The 23,500-nt window shown below is 43.4% G+C and overlaps 2 protein-coding genes and 1 pseudogene across 2 annotated transcripts; all 3 read left to right on the top strand.

Moving 5' to 3' along the window:
- Nucleotides 1-580: 580 nt before the first annotated feature.
- Nucleotides 581-2,974, top strand: LOC122198221 (NADH-ubiquinone oxidoreductase chain 1-like). The gene has a single exon (XM_042902404.2). The coding sequence runs from the start codon at nucleotides 1,112-1,114 to the stop codon at nucleotides 1,499-1,501; it is 390 nt and encodes a 129-aa protein (XP_042758338.2). The 5' UTR covers nucleotides 581-1,111; the 3' UTR covers nucleotides 1,502-2,974.
- A 10,930-nt stretch (nucleotides 2,975-13,904) lies between these two features.
- Nucleotides 13,905-16,061, top strand: LOC128134111 (cytochrome c oxidase subunit 2). Its single transcript, XM_052771539.1, is given in 4 exon segments — nucleotides 13,905-13,973; nucleotides 14,426-14,468; nucleotides 14,471-14,775; nucleotides 14,777-16,061. Coding segments are annotated over 4 exon segments (702 nt in total). The 3' UTR covers nucleotides 15,062-16,061.
- A 1,622-nt stretch (nucleotides 16,062-17,683) lies between these two features.
- Nucleotides 17,684-20,816, top strand: LOC128126372 (NADH-ubiquinone oxidoreductase chain 6-like; annotated as a pseudogene).
- Nucleotides 20,817-23,500: the final 2,684 nt, after the last annotated feature.

The following is a 23,500-nucleotide window of genomic DNA, read 5'->3' as shown; positions in this document are numbered from 1 at the left end:
TAGACATAACTCGAAAGCCGCGCAAACCATATCACTCTAGACTTTTTACACTTGCTCAATCTCTAAAGCTAATTCAGAAACTTTGGAATGGGAGTAAAGCCCGGCAAACCAATCTCGATAGTAAGCATTGGGCGGGCGATAGGGAGGACGGTCTCTGGATTTCTTTCTGCTAGCAAGGCATAAGAGCCGTTACCTATGGCCTGTGTGGTCTTGGAATTACCCAATGAATGTCTCCTAACGCCGCGACGGGGACCAGTAGAAGCAGACACAAATTGACTCACTACATGAACTGCATAAGCGGACAAATAGCAGTAATATATACCAGACCCTTATTACCTCTGTAGAAGTCACATTCTGGGGAGGCTCGGCTTCTACCCAGGGCAGAAGGTGGAGAAGGATGGGCCGTAGCTACTATACTAGGATAAAAGTATGACCTCTTTAAGATCTGGGATAGATCTTTCTGATAATATCCATGGCCCACCCTCGAAATGGCCAAGGCTTTATAATCGGGTATAACTCGGAAGCTGGCTTGTGCTGGATTCCTGCATACCTCTGGCAGGCATCGCATCTCTTAGCATGTGCTATGTAATCTGTAAGGACCGTAGGCCAGTAGTGGCCATGTCTCCGGATCTCTCGAATTTCCCTCAGCACGCTCGATCTACCTATCTTTCTAAGTTTGATTGGTTTTCGCTCCAGCTGACCTTTCCATTTAATCACTGACAAAACCTACCTTTCCATTTTTCTTACCCTATGAGCTTTCAGCAAAGGACAGATTTCTTGGTCCATTGACATCGATCAACGAAATAGACCTCCTTCTTTCACTTTTGTCGTTGTCTTCCAATTCAAATAGCCCCATTAAGTGAGTGTTCCGCGAGAAAAGAGAGGCTGACATCTTTTCTTATCTATCTATTTTCGTAAATGAAGAAGATAAGTGAGAGCTTACTGACTGCATCTTCTAAGAAGGGCTTGGAAGAAGAAATAGAATCTCCTTTCTTTTTCGAGAAAAGGTCCCATCCTTCAATATCATGACTGGGTCGACCAGGCCAGATCATGACTGAAATATCATGATCGGGTCGACTAGGCCAGATCATGAGTGAATAGAAAATAGAAAATGTACATAGTAGTTCCAGCTGAAATACTTGGAATAATTCTACCACTTCTACTAGGAGTAGCCTTTTTAGTGCTAGCTGAACGTATAGTAATGGCTTTTGTGCAACGTCGAAAGGGTCCTGATGTAGTGGGATCATTTGGATTGTTACAACCTCTGGCAGATGGTTTTAAATTGATTATAAAAGAACCTATTTCACCAAGTAGTGCAAATATCTCCTTTTTTAGAATGGCTCCAGTGGCTACATTTATGTTAAGTCTGGTCGCTCGGGTCGTTGTACCTTTTGATTATGGTATGGTATTGTCAGATCCGAACATAGGGCTACTTTATTTGTTTGCCATATCTCCGCTAAGTGTTTATGGAATTATTATAGCAGGTCGGTCTAGTAATTAAGGGGCGGCCGTTCGGTCGCCTATGATACTAGGACCAATAGGTCAAAAATGGGTTTGTGCCGCAGGTGTTGAACGATCCACTCTACACAGGTGTGGGCTTACAGGGATCATAAAGCCTTTCATTCATCAATAGGGCCTGGTCGGTCACTTTTATGGGCCGGGATCGATAAGTGGAATGGAAGTCATAAAAAAATATCTTGATCTTCACACCTCAGATCAAGAGGAAGGGTAGCTTGTCAAGCTGGCCTAAAATTTGAAATATTATTAATTATTATATATATAAATATATATAATTAATATATAAATAAAACGTTGTCTTTTAACCGGCTGTTCTTCTTTGTCAACGCTACTAAGGACCTATAGGTTCGCAATAATTCAAATTGGTTATTTTAAAAAGAAAAGGCGCTATTTAGCCCTACATTAGTAGAAGTAAGCGGCTGAGTTAGCCTAGCCTACCCTAAAAGTGGTATAGTAGGGTATAGTAGGCGAGCGAGTTAGCGAAGACGCTTAGGCTAATAGAAAAGAGAGCGTCGGTGTGTAGCCTTCATTCTACTATGCTATGAAAAGGTTACGAAATCACTTAGCTCGACGTTAGGAGAGTCAAGGGGGAACGCCATACCTACATAGAAGAACCGTTGTTCGCTGACTTTCTAAGGTATAACCTTTCGCCCCCTACTAAAAAAGGGAAATTAGCTTTGCATCACTGATAGACTACTTAAGATTCAATTCAAAAGGCCCTACTTAGTTTCGCAAGCCTTTGTCCTTGTCAGTCTACTAAGTAGGGCTTGAGGCCCCCTGTGAATCCGTAAATCTGAGGAGCATGCCGCAACAAAAGGATGGTCCACTTTGCATTTCATTCTTTCCGGAAGGGAAAAAAAAGAAGTACCCCCCATCATAGTGAACCCCTCCTTGTGATCGGGATGAGGTAGATGCCTCCCAGCCGAGGGGCGGATCGAATCGGAGTTTCCTTAGGTAGCGACCGACCTACAGTTATCCTTAAAATTCCATGCTTGGTAGAGAAGAAGCGAACAAAGGTACGCTCGCTTGCTGTCTTGTTCTCTGTCGCGAACTGGGATCGCTCGCCAGCTAGGTCAGATTGGAGCAACATTGTATGAGAACATATTACCCATATTCGGGGACAAGGGGCGAAACGACCTCTCGATCTACTTACTGAAGCCCAGGAAGAAAAACGTCGTCTAGGCGTTACCTGTTGCTCCGATCTCCCTTACGCCTAGGATGTTGTCTGGGCCCACCAAGAGCCATAGTTAGTTGCTGTTTCCATTTGGTAGTTTTTTATCGTTGTTGATACCGGCAAGAGCCAGCCAGATGATGTCTGCTGGTTGGTAGTGAGAGGACTCTTAGTACCTGCATACCCAAAAGGGGGCGCTGGTTCAAAAACAAGAATTTTTATCTTTCTTGCTCTCCCTTAGCAGCGGGAAAGGAGTCTATCTATCTGCCTAGCTTTGGTAGATTTCCCCCAACGCAATCCACATAAATTCCACGAATCCCTTGGTGGATAAGTCCGACGACTCAGCAGCAGTGCAGAATTTTCTTTCTCGTTTGCTGGATCTGATCTATAGTTAGGGGGCAATACATACAAAAAGGTTCGAAGAAGGATAATGAGTGAAGATCTGCCCCAGCCAAGTCGTCGACCGCTGCGGTACCTGAACTAGATGCTCTGAGGTTGAAAGGCAAGTAGATAAGCAGATTCATACCTGTATTTTTCTTGTCTCGATTCGTCCACTGCTGCTACTGATAATGGAAAACGTTATTAAGTTTACTTCTTTGCCTTCTTGAAGGTGGTTGGGCATTAACCAACACAACAGTGAAACCCGGTCTAGCTTTCGCTCCCTCCGCTTCCTCAAGGCCCTCACTTCCTCACTCAACTCACTTAGACGCTCACCTCACGTCACTTCGCTCACCTTGGGAGGAAGGCTACTGACGGTAGCGAATCTCAGAATACGAAGAAGATCAGAAAAGCCATCATAAGAGCAAACAAGGCAATGGATTCCGTGAGAGCAAAGCCTAAAATGGCATAACCAAACAATTTAGTATCCAATTCCGGACTCCGTGCTACTGAATGGATCAACGAACTGAATATCTTTCCAATTCCGACTGCTGCTCCAGCTAAAGCAATTGTAGCAGTTCCAGCACCGATTTGAAATCCTCCATAACATCTTTCAAAGTTTTCATTTCAGTCTATTAATTGGAAGTAGTATTTTTCTTCTTGAAAGCGAGTTAAGTGGCTCTGAGGGGCACGGACGGTATAACAATAAGTACTGATTTGACTAGCTCGAACATGGGGAACGAATGCTTGAATGTGAGCAAATAGTTGACTCTTGCAAGTTTGTGGCTAGCGATCACCCTCTTAGCTAATTGATAACAAACTAAAGGGCTCGAAGCTATAGAAGCTCTACAAATAGCAGTTCTTATGAATTTATGGCACAGTTCTTTAAGTTGGGTAAAGGTAAAGTAAACAGTAAACAACAAAGACTCCCTATATCGAACCCCATTTTTTGATATGCCTTAGTCTAAAGAGCTGGCTTAGTACATATCCATAAATATGTATTTTTGACTGCGGCATAGCTATCCCGTAGTTTTCCTTTTCATAAGATAAAGGATAGCCGTATAGGTATAGTATACATAAGTTTACCTATATCTATAAAAAGGGTTATATCAAGGTCAATTATTTCTTTCTGGTCCACCAATAATTTTTTTTTCATCTAAGGTTTATTTAAGTCTGCCACAGCATGCCTTTTCCGTCTATAGCGGTTAGGTAATTTAGCTACCTCCGCAGCAACAATTGCTTCAGCGGGAGCTGTCGTCGTGGGATCCGTAATAGTGAGCATTGTAACTGATACCGGGAGTTTCATATCTAGTTTTTTCTGCTTACGAAATGCTTACGCTTACCAAAAGGACTAGGGCATCTTGTCAAAAGCAAAAGCGAGCGGTGACTCTATCAGAATCTATAAAACTCGACTGGAAGCGGGTGGAACCCACAATTGAATCTGTCCTGTCTAGAGGTCTATGCCCTTAACCACTGCGTGTTTACTGACACACTATCCCACCTTAGGGCAGCCCCCTTATTTCAAATAGAATACCTATCCTATTAGCTCTGAATAGCTCTGAAGTAGGAAAGATTCTTTGCTTTTCTACACTACATTCTGGACGGAAAGGAGATGGTTGTTGAACATCTTCCTCGGCCCCTTCCATTGTACTCTTCCCTTCTTCTTCCCCTCCGACCTGTGCTATCCATTCTGCATGCAGTATTATAATATTAGTAGGTCTTGGGTCTAGGAAATGCAAACAGAGAAGCAAGCCGAACCACCATAAGTGGATCCTGAGCATGAGTCAGTACGTCAACAATCATAAAAAAACCTCCATATAGCACATTTTCCGATATAAGGATTCTTTGTCAGGTCTTTCCAATGTCGGGGACAGCAGCAAACCACCTTTTTATTCATAAATGATTGTGATTGTGGAGTTGAGGCAGGGAACGGTGCTAGACGACTTGGCGATTCTACCCAAACTTTTTCCCAGGATTTGATTGCTGCTTGGCGAGAAAAAACCGCATGTTTGGCTCTATATTCAGCTTTTTGGGTTAGTAAGCTCTTCTTTCTCTTTCAGGCACTCTACCTCAAGAAAGGACGCGATGAAGGAGTCACCATCTGTCACATGGGTGATCAGGGCGAACATTGTTCTTTTGTCAGTGCAGTCAGATTGGATCTGAGGCAGAATGGATAGATAGAGTCTGGTTTCCCCAGGCGCTCCTGTCCCTTTCCCGAGAGGATGGCTCCCCCCTTAGGCTAACTCAATGATCCCACCCACTTATCGTTCCTACCCGACCTTACTTCTGAAGGCGAACAACTCATTATCGATAAGAGAAATTCGTGATCCGAGCATTAAGATAGAGTAAAGCACACAAGCATCTAAGACAGAAGGAACTGGAACAAGGTTTACTCAACTCATCTCGACACGCATCTTGACTCAACTAGACTCGTGACAACTTATATAATTTTTTTTAGGTTATTTAATAAAAAGAAATTATCTGATTCATTGAACGCTATCTCTTCGCCTGCAGTGCCACTTGTCATTCAGGAAGTAAATTTCCTTTTCGGGGGAAGATAGTTTGAGCTTCCTTTCCCTTTTGCCTCGAATGACTGCTTTAAAGTCAATTGTGATAGAGCTCTTTGAAAGGAGGTTAAGGCATCTGGATTAGGTGTAGGACTAAGGGACTGAATTGGCACCATCTTTTCAGCTATGTCAAAGAGTCATTTCCACGCCACGGATGCTGGAGTTGTCTAAGCCTGGGCTGTCTACTATGGAATGAAGCTAGCATTGGAAGCTTTCTTTTACTGAATAGATGTGGAGACAGGCATTGCAATGTGGGAGCCATGCTCCAACAAGACCCGAGCCTAGCATTGGACACATTGTGGATGATATTCAAGCTAGAATTTATTCTTTTTAAGTTTCTAATTGAATGCGGATACTCATAAGAATGGTAAGAGGGTGGCACATCAATTAGCTAAACTATCCATTTAATCATCAAGGATGGGGAAAATATGGTTATAGGAGATTTCGGAATCTAATAAGCAGTCCTTATATGTAAAGTTAGCTAGTGTGGATTCACGGAAACTCTTAATATTATCGGGCACAACAAACAACCAGAAGCCATATCTTCGTCGCTTGCTGCCAAACAACCTATAGCTATTGACAAGAATCGGTCAATGCCATTCAATGTCCAGCCAATAACCAATTGAGGAAGCAAGCCGAATCCTTATATACGAGAGAATAAAGGGATCATAGCGGTGAAGGAGGACGACCGGAGAGAGGAGCTTACGAAATAAGCTACTAAAAGCGACGAGGGCAACATGTCTTTACTAGGGAAAGCTACCAAATCATTCATATTATCGGAAGCTCTTGTCAAAGGATTTTACCTCTGTTGGACCTAAAGCTTTCAAATCGGAACCTGAAAGGTAAGACGCATTGGTTAAGTATCTCATTCCACAAAAGTTGCACAAATCTCTTAAGACATGAGAATTTGAAGGCGTATACCTTACGTACTTTTTATTAGCCGGTGTGTTGATGATCCTCGTGTCATAATTTCTATCTATTAGTTGATGATCGAGCTCTTTATGATTGAATGAAGTGAAAGATCAAACTCAAAGGGCTCTCCCTTTATCGTCATCGTCGCTATCATAGTTGATATCATCGTCGCTAAAGCTCCTCCACTTTCCTCCTTCCTTTTCTAACGCTCCTCCCTTTGACCAAAAACACAAGAGACGGTGCATGAGGGAGAGAAAGATGTTGCTCTCATACCAGATGCTTTGAGTAAACTACCCTATCTCTTGGCAGGATGGTGTGCCCAAACTGTCATTTCATTCGAGGTGGGATCAGAGTAAGGGGCGAAGTCTCGAGCATCGGTACTCACAACCTTTAGGTTTAGGTAATTGTAAGATTTCCAAAGCGGAAAGGCCTTCACACCCCGACCCTCAGATGCGGGGTTCACTGAGCAAAGGAGTCGGCAGATGTTACATTTTTTTAGACTCCACCTTCGCGAAACTACTAAAGAGAAGGCTAACAGTCTTTAGCGCAACTTACTAGGGATTTCCCAATGGAAAGGCTTTGTCGAACCCTCTTACGTTAACCTACCTTCTTGCCAGCGAAATAAAATTTGAGGTCGCGCATTCAATGACTGCTCTAGAGCCGACTTATTCGGGTATTTCCAATGCTATGAATAGAAAGAGATTTTTACCCTTCTCTCTCCCCATATCTATCTGTTTCGACCAAGCAAATAAAGCCGGTGGCTGCTGCTCTACTATATAAGTACCGTGCGTGAGGAAAGGATCTCGCGTGGTAAAGCATCTCGACGCTCAATAGCCATAGTTGACTATAGACCTTCACGAGTTACTTGTCATCACCTGGAAATAAAAAATCTTTACCAAGTGCCAGAGATTGGTTTGGAACTTTCTTGAAGCATCAAGCCTGGCATCCCAAAGCCAGCGTAGTTCAGGCGAACTCAATAATCCGATTTTCAAAACTGTGCCCAGCCAGCCTATCCCAGATCGGGCACTTATCAACGATCGACGTGACATGAGTCAAAAGACAAGGCTTCCAGTTCCAAGCGCTTTCCCTCATGCCTGGTAAGGTCCTCCAAGGAAGAGGCACGAGCTAATCTTTTACTGGATGAAGGCCGGGGCAGTATAAAGGATAGGCTAGTCCAGCTAGATTCTCTCAAGCTAAAAGGGTAGTTTACCCGCATTGGCATTTGTAACAAAAATAAAGACTTTGAAACCAGTTAAGACTTCAATGATTTATTTCTATATACAAAAAAGTAGGTGATAAATAAAAAGAAAGACTTATAGTATGAACTGTAAGAAAGGTTTAAACTATTGATTTATCCCGCCTAAAGAAAGAAATTATAACACGAGGAAGAAAGCCTACAGACAACCTAATCTTCATCTCTAGAGTTTTGGAAGGAGATGTCTATGTAGTGACTGGAGTTCAAGAAGGAAGGACATTCTATTAAAGTAAAAGAAAGGGAAGCAAGATCATAAAGGCCAATGTCAGGTCTTTCTCGCCAACTCGGATTCGAATAGTTGATTCCCGATTGGTTAAGCTGTTGACATCCAAAGGAAGATGTGACATTAGAATCTTACGTGGCAGAAGCCTATGGATAGAGATCACCTTCTCCGCTCTATGCTGACTTGGTCAAGGTACTAAAATAAAGTAAAGAAGATCATTGAAATCAGTTCCTATGGATAGAGATCACCTTCTCCAATATCTTTACTGAAGCTGGCTGGCTTGAAATTGAAAGAAAGGTCGCTTCAAGAAGCTATGCCGGATCCTTTCGTTGTTCTCTCGCTCCTCTCTCGGGACTGTAAATGGATTAGAAACCTTTGGCATTACATTCAAACTTGAAACAAGGCATGTGTAACCGAGTCAGGGTCGTAGCGATAGGACTAGTAAAGTCAAGCCTTACCTTACTCTTGCAAGTCTTTTCGTGTGCTTTGTTGTTCTTAGATGCTACATAACGGCTCCTATAGCAGAATAACCGCTGTTAGTACGAATCCCCTGCTAGTATGCCTTCCTTTCGTACCGATCGTCACTGTCTTTCCTTGATGACTCAAATCAATAAGACAAAGAGTTACTAATAGCTATAGTTAGGGCCTTTGCCAAAGAAGAAAGACTAACTTCTCCGATTTCTGTTCTAGAGCCGAGAGAAGAATGCACACTGCCTATCCTGGTTGAAGATTGCGAGATTTTCATTTGCAATAGCAAGACTCTTATATTAAACTAAAGATATTGGTTGTGTTTGTTTTGTTTGATAAGTCTCTCCTTACTAGACTCGTGACCCAGGAACTCCCCCTTAAGGTGCATTCATGGTGAGTAAGCCGAGTCCCTTTTTTTGGATAATCCTTCAGTGCACTATCAAGTAGTCGATCAAACAATCCCTTTATGACTCCGCTTTCTGAGTCGTCCACTAATTCAACTAGATCAAGGCGTCCGAGTATAAGTTAACAATCCTAAGAACGTTCTAAATTCTTGATTTAGAAATTCCGTCAATCAATGGCTAGTCAAACTAAGAAAGAAAGCCAGAACCTCCATGACTAGGACAAAAAAAGACGAATGGAATCCTTGCCTTTTGCCTCTATGGGCATCCAACCCTCTCAAGAAGACCATTAGTTAGAGTACTTTTTTTCTTTGTAGTTATCAAGCATGTGAAGACACAATCAGCTTAGAAGGAAAGTTGCTGTTGCTCAACTTTAGAGCAGCATCTCACCATGTCATAAGCTTTCCAGATGTCAGTCCAGTGCCAATTCAAAAGAAACGGTATTGGCCGATTAGTTGGCTTAAAACGGCAGATATGAGCTGAGATATCGGTCCTACGAATATGTTCCCGAGGGTCGAGCTGCGTTAAGCTCTTATTCTCCGATTCTGTTAACGCCGTCAACGCGAACTGCCGATGCGGCTTCTGACTATGCTTTCTGCGGTATTCGTTTCGACTCTTCCGTTGTGAAAAGAATAGGTTGTTCTCAGGTGTATAGGAAGAGCTGCTAGTAACAAGTGAGGGAAGGAACCCCAAGGAAAGAAGAAATCAAAGCTCTCTAGCCGGGATATCAAGATTCACGTGCGAAGGGACAAGCGAAAGGCTTCCTGGTATAAGAAAGAAAGTAGAGCTAGGCAAGGTCTTCTATGAGTGAACGAGATGAGGATCGAGGCAGTTAAGTTCCACCAGGGTAGGTGCTTTCTTCGCGAGTATGTCTATTGATGGTGCAGTGTCCTATCTGCTCAAGGAAAGCTGCCTAACTCAATGTGTTACACATTAGCGGCATTTGCTACATAATCCACATCTGTTGTCAGATATTTTACTATAAGGTAAGTGAGGAATTCTTCCAAGAATGGATTCTTCTTAATCTTAATTAAGTTGATTTGTTGCTGCTGATTTCAATAGCCAAGTCAAGCTTTCCAGTAGGTGAGACAGATGCCAATTCCACCGCTGTCAACTACCTCTTTATTTTAGATTTTGATCACTCTTTTTTCCATCAACAATTGCCACGTGAAAGCTCTAAGTCAAGAAGTCAAGCCAGTAAGAAAGTACGAAAGTGAGAAGGTACGGTTTCATCATCCTAAGCTACCTCACCTCACTAAGTCCAGTCTATGTGCCCTTAGCCCAAGGATAGAGACAGGGCTAATGCTTTGGTCATACTACATGACGAGGCTTACCGAACTACTTTTTCCATAACTCAGAGAGAGAAGGCGCTCAAGCATAATCCGAATACGACTCTCGCTAAACAAGAGCTCTTTACTGCTAAGCTGATCACAACTTCATATTCAACAACAGCAAGAAGACGACTCTAGCCTGCTGAAAGCTGTGAACATTCACTTTTCTCGGGTTCCTAGCCCAAAGGTTCTAGGGTTCGAGAGAGAAATTCCTACTATAAGGAAGGGAAGAAGGTAATCCAATTAGTAGAATGCTGCTTTCTATCGGTTGTTCACATTCAAGCATGAGTTAGTTCAGAGTTGGCAAGGGGAATCAGAGAAAGGGCAGTTTAGTCAACAATCATGACTATGGGAACATTTGTTCGCTTTATAGGTACCCCCGAATCTACTAGTCATCGCCTTGGAGCTGGGAAAAGCATTTACCTGGAGTCGGCTATTCCTGATTCAGCAAAGGAAAGAAGCCTTGATCCCAAGACTAGCTGCGTCTTTTTCGACTAGTGAGTTGTTGCCTAGCCTTGGTCACTGAACTCGGTCACTGAAAGACCTTTCGAGTCGAACTATAGTGGATAAAATAGCTGCTTATTCTTCTTAAACGGATCCATCTTCTTTCGCTCCTAAATCAAGAAAAAAGCTTTTGTCGGCTCTGAGGCTGAGGAAAGCCGCTGACCAAAACCTAGCGTTCGCACCCCTTTTGAAGCGGAATAAAGGGAAAAGTGAGTTGCAAGTCGAGAAAGAGAGAGAGAACTGCCTAAAAGGAGAAGTAAAAAAAGGAGTCCTCGTATAGCCTAAGGTAAGGAAGGCTGTTCACCAGGTAAGGCCTCCCATCCGGTCGAGAAGAAAGGGATTCCTTTGAAAGAAAGGGGAGTATACGAAGCGAAAAGGGAAGGTGGGAGGGGGTAAGGTAAAGTTGAGGTAGGATCGTAAACCGCCACCCTTCCGCATCCGGTTGAGCCGATTGATCGAATGGCCTCATCAACAATAAGGTGGACTTCAATTAACGCGATAAGGTGTTAGAAGCACCCTGACGGGCTTGGGTATGCCGATGGTTGGAGGGCTACTTAACATCATTCTCTAATAAATCAGCCCCATGAGATCATCCCGTTGCACCCCTCACACAACGTTAGAGGGCTTGGTCCCCTCCCAAGTCAAGTTATAAGGTAAGCGTTGTGCTAAGTTTAGAAGTCCGTCTATGTCGATTCAGTTGCAGTTATTCGCCTTTCTTGCGAGCCAGAAGTTTGAGTTGTTTTCATTTCATTCACCCTCTCCCGCTATCCTAAGCCTTTCTTTCGTCCTGCCATTCTTTCTGCTAGCTATCTAGTGGGAGAAAAAAGAGAAGCCCCTCCTGTTGGCATGCTATAAAATTGAATTTGAGTGATAGGCCAATGCTAAGTGTTCCATGTCGTTGGATAGTCGGTTCGAGGGCAAGGAAGGAAGTTCTCATTTTTAAGCCTGCGAGCTAGTAATTCCTCTCCTCGATAAAATGGGCATACCTTTAGATTTCCTTCGCTTCGTAAAGTAAACGACAATGGAAAGAGTGAAAAAATGAGTGGAAGTTGCCCCTCCTAGGGTTCCAATTTTAGTTTTAGGTTACATTGGAGTCTCTTACTAGTCCATTTCTAATCCCTTTTAGCTAGTTTCCTTCTATCCCATTGAAGCAGTTGTACCAATTGCAACAGTCTTAAGGCCATTAGTTGGAGTGCTAAGTTCTGCTTTGGCAGTCGAGTTTTTTCTTACATCCAGTGCTACATCTAGAGGTCCAGTCCCCTAGGTCATTTGATATCTCTAGTCTGAGTTCCGTTCAACAAGCCAGTTCTGTTAGATCGCTTACAGTCCTCGTAGTGTCCAGTAGCTGTCTCTTTTTCTTACCTTAACCTTAGGCAAGCGAAAGGCAGAGGCTTGAAATCAAAGTTAAGATACCTCCATCCGGTGGGAGTTGCTATCTATATAGTTCCATGGCAGTTCTACTTGCAGCCATTGATAGTTCTCTTGCATCCGCTTTAAATCTAGCAGAGTAAGGGGCAAAAGGATCTGACGCAAGTTGGAGGATCGACAGAAAGATAGGGTTTTTCTTCTCCCTTATTATCCTTTTCTAAGGAACTAAGGAGTTAACGATATCTCGCTTAAGGAGATATCTAGCCAAGCGATTCACCTGATCCAGACACGCCAATAGGAGGGTTTGAAGATAGTAAGTAAGAGTAGTGGCATTCTCATCAAAAGGATAAGTAAGTTCGCAATCCAGTGATAAAGTGAAAAAATGTGCTTTTTTCTGCGCATATTCCCTTGTGAGGATATGCATATAATATTTTAGGTATTAGAGTGCATCAAGATTATAGGTTACAGTTTCTAATCTATAGGATTGATTCTGGCTTCTATAGGACTACTAACTAGATTATGCTTTCTCTCCGGGCCTTTGCTAAAAACGTTGGAAGGAAATCTGTGCGAAGGCTTTCTGTGGGTAAGGAAAAGGTAGATGTAATATTGCGACATGTGTCTTACCTTGGGAATTCCTTTATTTACCCAGTGGGTCTAACTTTATGTCTAAGGAAGAGGATAATCGCCCTAAAGAGCCTGCCTAGTCCTTCTCGAATCCTGAGAGCTCTGTTCCATTTCGTAAGCGAGTGTTCAGTGTGAAGTACTTCCATTCGCTCCTCCTCCAATTGCGGACTCCTTGTCAGAAGAGTTATCAAGCGCAAGGGAAAAGACTAGCAAGCCAATTACAGTCTTAAGGGTTGGTTTTCGAATTCCCTTCTCATTGGATCCAGTTGGAATTGTAGTTCTCTTTGCTGTTGTGCCAAGCGAGGGAGTTCTTTGATAACTCTACCAAGAATTAGGGTGCAGGCAAGTTTACTCGCTTCTCCTCGAATTGCATAAGAAAGATGGTTCTGGAGATAAATCCTACACGCAAGCGTTTGCTTATAGAATGGTGGAGGGAGGAAGAGGTAGCAATACATTCCGCCTAATGCTTGATCACTGCATTCGTGATATATCAAATGAGCTCTCCGATCTATGATGAAGAGTTCCTGTAGATAGGATCATATTTCTTTATAGTCCTAAGCATTTTAATTGGACCTTTCTCCTTGACTTAAGTTTTGGAATATTTTCATCCGGGATTGGAACGACCTATGTTTTAACAGAGGAGAGAAGGTGAACCAGCTTCCTTTGGTCGCCTCTCCCGTCTGGTCGAGTAGCTTTCGCTCCTTCCTACTTACTTTATTATAATATAAGCGGATGGCCTATTGGGAGCTTTTTAGTCATAGTGGGAGCTTTTGGAAATAACTTTGCAGGTCAAGATCATAGGAAGAGGGAAGAACAAGGGAGAAGATCTTTTTGAAAAGAAGACGATTCCAAAAGAAACTCAAAACAGAGAATAGGATGCCTTAAAGGTAAATAAGAAAGATCATAAATAAAAAAGAAAGAAAATAGCTGCCTAGCCCGCGGGAAACAGAAGGTTAGGTTAGGAAGGGAGAAAGGATATTTACCAAGACTACTAAAATAGCACAGATTTGGCTTGGGAGTTCTCACTCGGGCTATTAATCTCCTCTTCTCCTACTCACAAGAACCAGAACAGGCACTCATAATCGTCCCTAACCTCTGTCTCTAACCTATTCCTTTTCCTATGTCCTTTTACCCTTTGAACAACAAGCCATAATTGGATTACATTTCAATAGAGAAAGCTATCAATGGTCACATTGAGAGGGGAACAAATGGGAAATTCGCCCTCCAGTTCTATTCCTTTGGATGAGACGGCGGTGAGAAATCGATAGAGAGCAAGGGATGCTAACGCTCTTCTACTCATATTCCTTGCTTCAGTTGGTTCAGGAAGCTTTGGCATCGAGACACATTACGATAGCTATAGCTAGGCCGGGTGGGATTCTCTCTCTATCTAATGGTGATGAAAAAAGTGATGAATCAAGTGGATCCTTTTCCCCTTACCTCAGTAGCTGGGAAGGCAGGCCCTTAGCTTCAACTAGTTCAGTTTGAGTCTTTCTCAGGAGTAGTTGCATTGCAAGTAGGCAGAAAATAAGCAGTGTGTTAGCTTATCTGTTCATTTTCAAACAACCCTTGTTTGTTCAACAAGGTCCATAGGGTGAGCTCGCTTGAAACTGGGGCGCGTCTGGTGGTATCGTATATAAGATCACACGGCTGCTTGCTTTTAGGAGCGATCTGTTCATCCAACTCGAAATATCATAAGTAAGAGAAGAAGAAGAATCTGACGCCCAAAATTCCAATGTCTTTCTTGGTTGGACCAAACCGGCGAAATCCTTCTTCCTTAATTGGAAGAGCAAGAACAAGTCTCTCCATTTTTTTGGGGGAGCAGAGCAGTCAAAGAATGAAACAGATCAAATGATTGTTCTAGAATGGCTATTTCTCACAATTGCTCCTTATGATGCAGCGGAACCATGGCAATTAGGATCTCAAGACGCAGCAACACCTATGATGCAAGGAATAATAGAGTTACATCACAATATCTTTTTCTTGCTCATTCTTATTTTGGTTTTCGTCTCACGGATCTTGGTTCGCGCTTTATGGCATTTCCAAAAAGAAAAAAATTCCAATCCCGCAAAGAATTGTTCATGGAACTACTATCGAGATTCTTCGGACCATATTTCCTAGTATCATCCCGATGTTCATTGCTATACCATCATTTGCTCTCTTATACTCAATGGACGAGGTAGTAGTAAATCCAACCATTACTATCAAAGCTATTGGACATCAATGGTATCAGAGTACGCCTCTTCATGAGGGTGATTTAAGTGCAACGAAATGCCTTAAGAATATTGTTCGCAAAGCATCTGGCTTACCGGTAATGTCCCATTCCCGCCGTCGAGAGACTTAAATAACTATAGCATGCCAGAAACGGGGAGTTGAGATGGTTAGACCTAGACCCCGAAATGCTCCCAGCATAGAAGCCTGTGGTTCCATCTTGTTGTTGCTGGAGGTACACATCCGTCTTCTCGGTGTGGCGCGATATACGAGAAATAGATGCTCAGCCTGAAATGTCCGATAACGGCGCTGAAGTAGTGAATCTATCGGCACCATAGATGTGGCATACAACTTTGGACCTAACGGCTGACCCAGTAACCTTTCGGAATGGGGAATCCCCGTTGGCAACAACCACGGTAGTAGTTGCAGAACTACTGGGCCGGGAGAGGACAACCTCTTGTTCCGGCTCCTCTTTCTTCGCTTCGGGGACGGAGGTCCTAAAGTAGGTAACAGCAGGTACAAGCAACTTGACCGAAGGGGACCGACGCTTCTACTCTTCCACCGAGGAGCCGTTCGCAGCGAGAAGCAAGGGATGTCGTGAACGGTGGGAGGTCACAGAGAATTTACCTATTCATAGAGTGATCCTATGATCGATATAGGATATAGACTATCTCTTTCTTTATTCGATTCTTTTTCTGAAAAAAAAGAAGGGTGACTCAACTTCTCAGCTAGAGTTGGTGGTGGGACTTGTTGGCATAATGCAAGCTGGAACATAGGAATTCGAGGTATCATGAACTACTACTAAAAACCAACTTTTTTTTTCTTTTTGGACAAACGATATCAGGTCAGGTCTATGGATGGATCCAGATCTACGGGCCAGCCGGCCCCGGCCGATGAGCATAGGGAATCTATACTCGAGCGTTCAATTGGGCCCCTGACAGGATAGGTGAAGAATCTTGATATTTTTTATTGGGGCCTACAACTTCTCTAAGCCAACTAGCATCCCTTTCCACTGCGCATTTCTCGAACAAAGAAGACGACTATAGGATCGAATTCGCTTTCCATGGTGAACTGGTCGTCCCATACCTTCTGCCTGTCTCATATGTGTTGAACCATGTCTTTCTCGGTTCCAGCCCCCCCCCCCCCCCCCCCCCCCCCCCCCGAATACATAGGGTAGGTAGGACTGGGTGAGAAAGGGTTCCCTGTTGCCAATAAACTTTCCCCGGCCTTCGATTTCCCTTACTCATAAAGGGTCTTACGGTCGGTACTAACTAAAGAAAAAGAGTCTTCTTTCTAAGAGTAGGCGTGGAGAGCTTTTTGCGGGGAAACTTGCAAGTACAGTTTGGGGGGAGACGGGCGTCGCCCCAACCTTATGAGTATTCAGACTATAACAGTTTCAATGAACAGTCACTCACTTTTGATAGTTATACGATTCCAGAAGATGATCTAGAATTGGGTCAATTACGTTTATTCGAAGTGGACAATCGAGTGGTTGTACCAGCCAAAAGTCATCTACGTATTATTGTAACATCTGCTGATGTACTTCATAGTTGGGCTGTACCTTCCCCAGGTGTAAAATGTGATGCTGTACTTGGTCGTTTAAATCAAACCTCTATTTCGGTACAATGAGAAGGAGTTTACTATGGTCAGTGCAGTGAGATTCGTGGAACTAATCATGCCTTTATGTGTGCGCCCGGAAAGATAGGCCGACTGCTGAGCCCACTTTGGCTCAGCCGCACCACCCAGGGTGCGAGCCACCCAAGAAGCAAGCTATTGTAGCGAGCGGCTGGAGCAGTATGGAGCCGAGGAGAAAGGCAGTAGATAAGATAGAAGAAGGGGTCAGGCTCCCGGTGGAGCAGAGGATACGGTTAGGATAACAAACTTGAAACGTGGAGCTCGAGCGTCTGGCGAGCGAGTGGTTAATGGCCAATAGTGCCCTAGTTGATGGCATTCCTCTCTGCGGCTGGCACTCGAGGAACCACGGGGCACTCCATATAGAGCAAACAAGTCTTAGGGATGAGACGCCCACGCAAGGACCTCAATTCTCATTAGGAGGTCGAACCAAGGACCTATGGAAGTCGGGGCTAGCCCGTCCCCATGGGCAACGCAATAGTGTCTTGAGGGAGGAGTTTAGAGGCCTTATAGTAGCACAGACTTCTTTTTATTTCTAGGTCATGCGAAGGGGGCCAGTCCAAGATCGTACTGTTCCTCTACAAAGACAACATATGCTCTCAACAGCTAGGCGCCACTCTCTTTCTGAGTTATTCCAGGTTCTTCATGATTTCGTGCCGCGGTAAACAAACAAAACGAAAAAGAGGGCCATCTCAGCGGAAGGAGAAGGACCTGCAATGGCAGAGACTACTGACCCTATTCTTGTTCCTAGCCGTCTTTTACGAGTCCGGAAAGCCTCCTCATAGGGATCATAAAAATAGAATAGAGAAGGGCGGGCAGGGCTTCCGCAAGAGCCTCCCCCCTCTTCCCAGTCAAGATAGATGGGAAAGAGCCCTATCAAGGCCATAACCAATCTCTTTATTTACGTACGTACACCTTTGTTTCAGGGTGGGGCTGCCCTTCCTCCTGCTAATCCGACCATTTCCGAACCTCTCTTTCTCATCCCATTCAATGGAGGACTTTTCAATTCTTGTGATTCCCAGCCCCCTTAGCTTATTATTAAATATATATATATATATATATATATATATATATATATATATATATATATATATATATATATATATATATATATATAATTTGAAAAGGGTTCCGCTCGGCTAAATAGGCTCAGTGATCTCTTTCTTCGCTTCGTTCGATAGGCCAGTACGGCGCTCCGCGTGGTTATATTCATACATGTTCCGACTCGCCGGTCATTATGGATCTAGTGGCATGGCGGGGCAAAAGAAAAAAAAGGGGGGGAAGCAACTACGAAGCTTTGTAGACTCGACAAGTCGCTCCGCTTATAGAATATAATGAAGCAATTTAGCGACTCTCCTAGTAGCGACAGAAAGGGGCATTCGGGAAGCGACTAGTCGCTTCTGGCGAAGCTTCTAGAAGGCCGACCACTACATAGAGAGATCCATATACCAGTCATGTGCGATAGCGAAGCCTAGAGAGGCGCAGGGCAGGATCCAACAGCTTAGAAAGGGCAGGAAAGGAGCAGAGAAGGGGTTGGATTTCACCTACGATCAGATCAGTGGGCAACCATAGTTTACTTTTTTCGTAGTGTTGTTAACGTTGTTGAAAGCTCATTACTTATTTAAGTAGGCCTCGCTTTTTGGAGCTGCTCCCAGCTCACACTATGGTGGAGGAGGTGCTGTGAAGATCTAGGAGTGTGAGCAGTACGAGCTGAAAGGCTCCCATACTGTTTGGAGGGCAGGGGGCATAGATGCAAACAAACCTGACCCCTATCTATCGTCGTAGAAGCTGTTCCTAGGAAAGATTATGGTTCTCGGGTATCCAATCAATTAATCCCCCAAACCGGGGAAGCTTAAGCGGAAATGAAAGGGTAGTGTGAGGGAAAAGAAAAGGGGGGAAGCAACTAAATTGAAGGCTTCGCTCCTAGATCGCTTCGTGAGCTCATTTAGTAGACAACGAGTGTGCGCCCCTTTAGAGAAGAGATAGGGGTGAGTACTACACGAGCTCGTAAGTCAAGTACGGAACGAGCCTTGTCTACGAAGCAGAGCGACCTCGTCTTGCTTGCTTCTGGCGAAGCTTCTAGCACTGGATAATAGGCATGGCAGGAATACGACTTTTTAGGTCGACCACTACACTACATAGAAGCGATAGAGAAGCCAAGCCGTATAAAGGCGAGCAGCCCTTATAGCAATAGGAAACGGCCTACTTATAGCCCTTCCCAATTTCCAGTAGTAAACTTCCCAAGTTTAAGCAGGATAACCCCCTCTCTATTCTTCTCTTCATGTATGTGGGCTGCCTGCCCCATCCCGAATAGACGAACAGGAACAAGCTGAAGAAGCGAGAGAGATTTGAGATTCCGTAAGTAACTCAGTGCTAAGAAAGAAGGGCTTGGAAGAAGAAAATGAAATACGAACAACCACGCTGGTTGTAATAGATCGACTTTCATGCTAGTTCTTGCTCCAGCATGAAAGTTCCATTTCAGGGAAGGACGACGTACTATGATACTTTCTATTTTGTCGAGCCTTGCTTTGGTCTCTGGTTTGATGGTTGTACGTGCTAAAAATCTGGTACATTCCGTTTTGTTTCCCATCCCAGTCTTTCGCAACACTTCAGGTTTACTTCTTTTGTTAGGTCTTGACTTTTTCGCTATGATCTTCCCAGTAGTTCATATAGGAGCTATAGTCGTTTCATTCCTATTCTTTTTTATGATGTTCCATATTCAAATAGCGGAGATTCACAAAGAAGTATTGTGCTATTTACCAGTGAGTGGTATTATTGGACTGATCTTTTGGTAGGAAATGTTCTTCATTTTAGATAATGAAATCATTCCATTACTACCAACCCAAAGAAATACGACCTCTCTGAGATATATGGTTTATGCCTGAAAGGTACGAAGTTGGACTAATTTAGAAACATTGGGCAATTTACTTTATACCTACAATTCCGTCTGGTTTTTGGTGCCTAGCCTGATTTTATTAGTAGCCATGATTGGGGCTATAGTACTGACTATGCATAGGACTACTAAGGTGAAAAGACAGGATATATTCCGACGAAATGCTATTGATTCTAGGAGGACTATAATGAGGGGGATGACAGATCTACTAAAGGAAAGTAGCTTGATATTGGTTTGAATCCAATTCGTGAGATGGCCATCTTGGTCATATAGATGTCTTGACACCCTGATTTTATTTTCTCATTTTCGAATGACTGTCCCATTCCATTTTTGGTAGAACTTCAAGCCTGGAACCGCTATATGATGTATTAGTAGAACCCCTGGGATACGACGCCCTGCTCCTTGAGTATCCTGGGATTGAATACCCCGACCTCCCGGAGGCTCCCGAAAAAGCTATTTCAGCCTTCCGGACAGTTAAGGGCAATTCCTACGCCCCTCATCGGTCTGAATCCCCACCCCCGCATAACACTTACTATATTTTTCAGGAAAAACTGAAAAAACGCTTCACTTCCTGACCTTATTCTCGAGTAGGAAGGGTTCTCGCTACTAAATAAATTTCTTCAGTTGAAGTAGCTCTTTCCTGAGATGTCTTTCAAGCTGAAGAAGTAAGGGCTTCTCCAGCGTAAGTAGGTTTAGGACCAAGGGCAGGGTCTAAGGCAGTATCGATCGAAGGTGCCCCTAGGGATATGGCTATTTCTTCTCGTTCAGCTTCTCCAATATCCATTGTTTTAGGACTTGAACTAGATAAGGAAGTTTCCTTCTTTTCTGTTGAGGCTCATTCCGGAGCATCCCGCGCATCTCTGTCAAGCCCTCCAACCTCTTCTTTCTTGGTGTATGCTGTCTTTCCTCAAGGCTAAACCCAAAGGTATCTAAGGGAATCAAACCCAGCTTTTCAGGTAGCTGCTTCAATTGCATGCATCTAACCCCCACGCTCGTTAGTTCCCCACGCTCGGTTGACTTGCCATATAAGTCTTACAATACGCTCAATTAAAATGAATACGATAAAGTCTAATGACATCTCACAACACCGTATAAAAGAATAGCATCTCACACCACCAAAGGTAGACTGTCCTCAAGTAGAAGTCTTTGCTGCTGAAGCTGGTTTTATGAAGAATCCCGGGGAAAGGTGCTTAGGCTGTTTCAGTAAAGTAAGTCAAGTAAGTACTCGGATGGGATAAGTGCCATATAAAGAGTATTCTCACTTTAAGTAAGGAAGTACCTTAATTATATAAGTATGTTCCGCTTCTGCTTTCCCGGTTAGTTCAAAGTTAAACATTTTGAATCGAAATGAACAGATGACACAACATTCCCAACCACGCCATGAGAAAAGAGTTCTAGTAAAGAAGAAATCTCGTAGAGTATGTGAACTAAGACATTCAAGCTAAACCTATTTTATCGGATATCAGACTTTCAAGTAGAATGTCAGAAGTAGAAGAAAGGAGTGAGGCATTAACGAGTATCCTGAAATCCTGTGACTAAGAAAGCCCCTTTTGACTATCTATCTATAACTTGGGGAGTTCTCTGAAAGCAAGGGAGTGAGCGGATGATAGCCCCCAGCGATTGAGGGGAAAGAGTCTGTTGCTGCATCCCCTGCAGTGTCATTAAATCCAGTAAAGGTAAAAAGAGAAGGTGCCCTTGTTGATTATTCATATTCGAATGAGAAACTAACTGCAGATGAGTCTCTAGGATATGAGCAAAAGGTAAGAGATCAAACCGCTTCTGCCGCTGCTTCGGGATAAAGGGATTCTCACTCCAAGTAGGGAATTTTCTCAGTAATAGGATAGATGAGTCTCAGAAGTCAGAACAAGGCCCTGACATCTATGCCAAGTGAAGCCTCATGAATAAGTATAAGGAGGGATGAAAGCCAAGTAAGTAGCTGCAGTCGCAGGTGTCTTTTCTACGTTTAGGAGTTCTTCTTCGTTTAGTTTGGGAATCTGGTTAGGGAGTTTCACTCTGGGATGGGCCAAATGCTGCTAAGGTATCACCATTTGAGAGGAAAGAGTGAGAAGCACTAAACAAGAGAGAAAACCCTATCTATCTGGAGATATACCTGAAAGCAAGGAAGTGCATCACGGGTGTGGGGCACTACCGCTTATCCTTTCACACCCCAGTAACACGGGCTGCATTATGCCCTCAAGTATCTGCTCTAGTAAGGAAATAGGTAAACAAGTGTGCTATTCCTAAATTTCAAATAGGTATAGAAGGAAGAGAGTAAGGAGTTGAGTCCCGTCGATGTAGGCTAGAAGAACAATCCGTTTCATATGCAGGACAGTCTAGTATCCATATCTTGAATAGGAGTCAGTGTGCATGGTCAATTCCATCTTTCCGCTGAAGGAGAATCCAATACCGGTACTCAAATAGTAAGTACCGAGAGTATGATAGTGATTAGCTATCGAAGGCGATGAAGAAAGGAATTGGTTTGCTAGAGGACTTACTATATTTTGTTGGCGTTCAGTGAACCGATCCAGCCTTTGTTTGAGCCGGTGGGTTGTGATTGATCTTAGCTTGGCAGATCTCACACCGTAATGCTAGTGCTTATTTACGAAAAATAGATTGTTGGTATGGCAGCAGCTACCAAAAGCACACTAAGTTAGTCACAGGTAGAAACCTATGAGCTCTACTAGCTCTCTGACTCTATAAACTTGTCTTTCCGGCCCATTTACCCCATCTTTCTTGCTTGCTATGAGAGTTGTTACTGCTACTCAGAACGGTCTTTCTTTGCCGGTTGCTGAAGGCTCTTAAAACCGACAGAATGACCCGGTAACGTTGCACTCCATCGGCTGATTTAGCAGCAGTAGCATTAGTGGCTTGGCTTTTCGGGCTGAAGGAAGAATCCTAGGGTGGAACCAGAAATCAACAGATAGAACCGATTCAATAAGGACTGAAGCTAACAAGCGATCACCAAGTTAGGTGTAGGAAGGAAGATAAGCATCCAAATCCTCTTTTTATTCCTTAGCTTAGTCTGCTCTTAACACTTCTCGCCAAGTCCAATAAAATACAGACTCTCTACGACTCAAAGCCCCCAACCTACATCGTACCAGATCAGACTAGTAACATCTCTTAGATGACTGCCTTCTACTTACATTTACATAAGGACTCACCCTAGGAATGGATTTGATTCATACCCAGACTAGTCCTACCTCAGCTTCTAACTTAATGAAGTAGCTAGCTGTTGTTGCTATGCCGTGTTTGACGATTGTTGCTAGAATGAATAGCCAAATCAATGGAATGAATCAAAGTTTTTTTCCGGGTATAAAAAAGGTTTCAGTTCTGATTTAAACTACGTACGAGGCAAAGGATGGATAGGCACCAAAGACCAACAACAAAAGAATAACCTAATTCTCTTAGTCAAGGTAAGGGTTCAGATCTCATCATGCCTTTTTTTGCATCATTTCACCAACCCTACTCACCTTCCTCCTTCTGCTCTTGCTTGCCACTCCATTAATTGTTATCAAGCGTAATTCGACGGAAGCTATTCGAAAACTATTGAACTTGTTCCGAAGTTTATGATTTGGCTTTTGTGTGTCACTGATTACGGTTTACGATTGGATTGCTATCTTATCAAATGAATGCTATAGCCATTGAGGCTAGAAAAATCCATTAAAAAAGGAAGGGAAGATTACAATTTTTTTATAAAGAGGTACCCTTCATCAAGAAAGCTTGCATAAGAGATCCTTCTTACTGCTCTTTCTAGAATGAAAATCTAAAGATAAAAATCAATGTTAGGCTGTGGGGCCACAAGGGCTGGGACCCCTAAGGAGAGGTCAACGAATGCTCTTCGAATTGGTCTATAGTCGATGAACCGACCAGGACACCCCCCCTTTCTGCCATATCTCTCACCGCCTCAGCCTAGCTATCCCTAGCCAAAAAAAGTATGAATAGAGCAGTTGAGTGCCTTTCCTTCCCCTATCTTTATTTGCCACCACCCGACTTAATGGTAAGAAAGCCCACCTCCTAAGAATGAAGGAATGGATTAATCACCTTTGG

This window comes from Lactuca sativa, chromosome 5 (assembly GCF_002870075.4).
Source record: "Lactuca sativa cultivar Salinas chromosome 5, Lsat_Salinas_v11, whole genome shotgun sequence".
Classification (NCBI taxonomy): Eukaryota; Viridiplantae; Streptophyta; class Magnoliopsida; order Asterales; family Asteraceae; genus Lactuca; species Lactuca sativa.
This window is presented reverse-complemented; position numbering and strand designations above follow the sequence as displayed.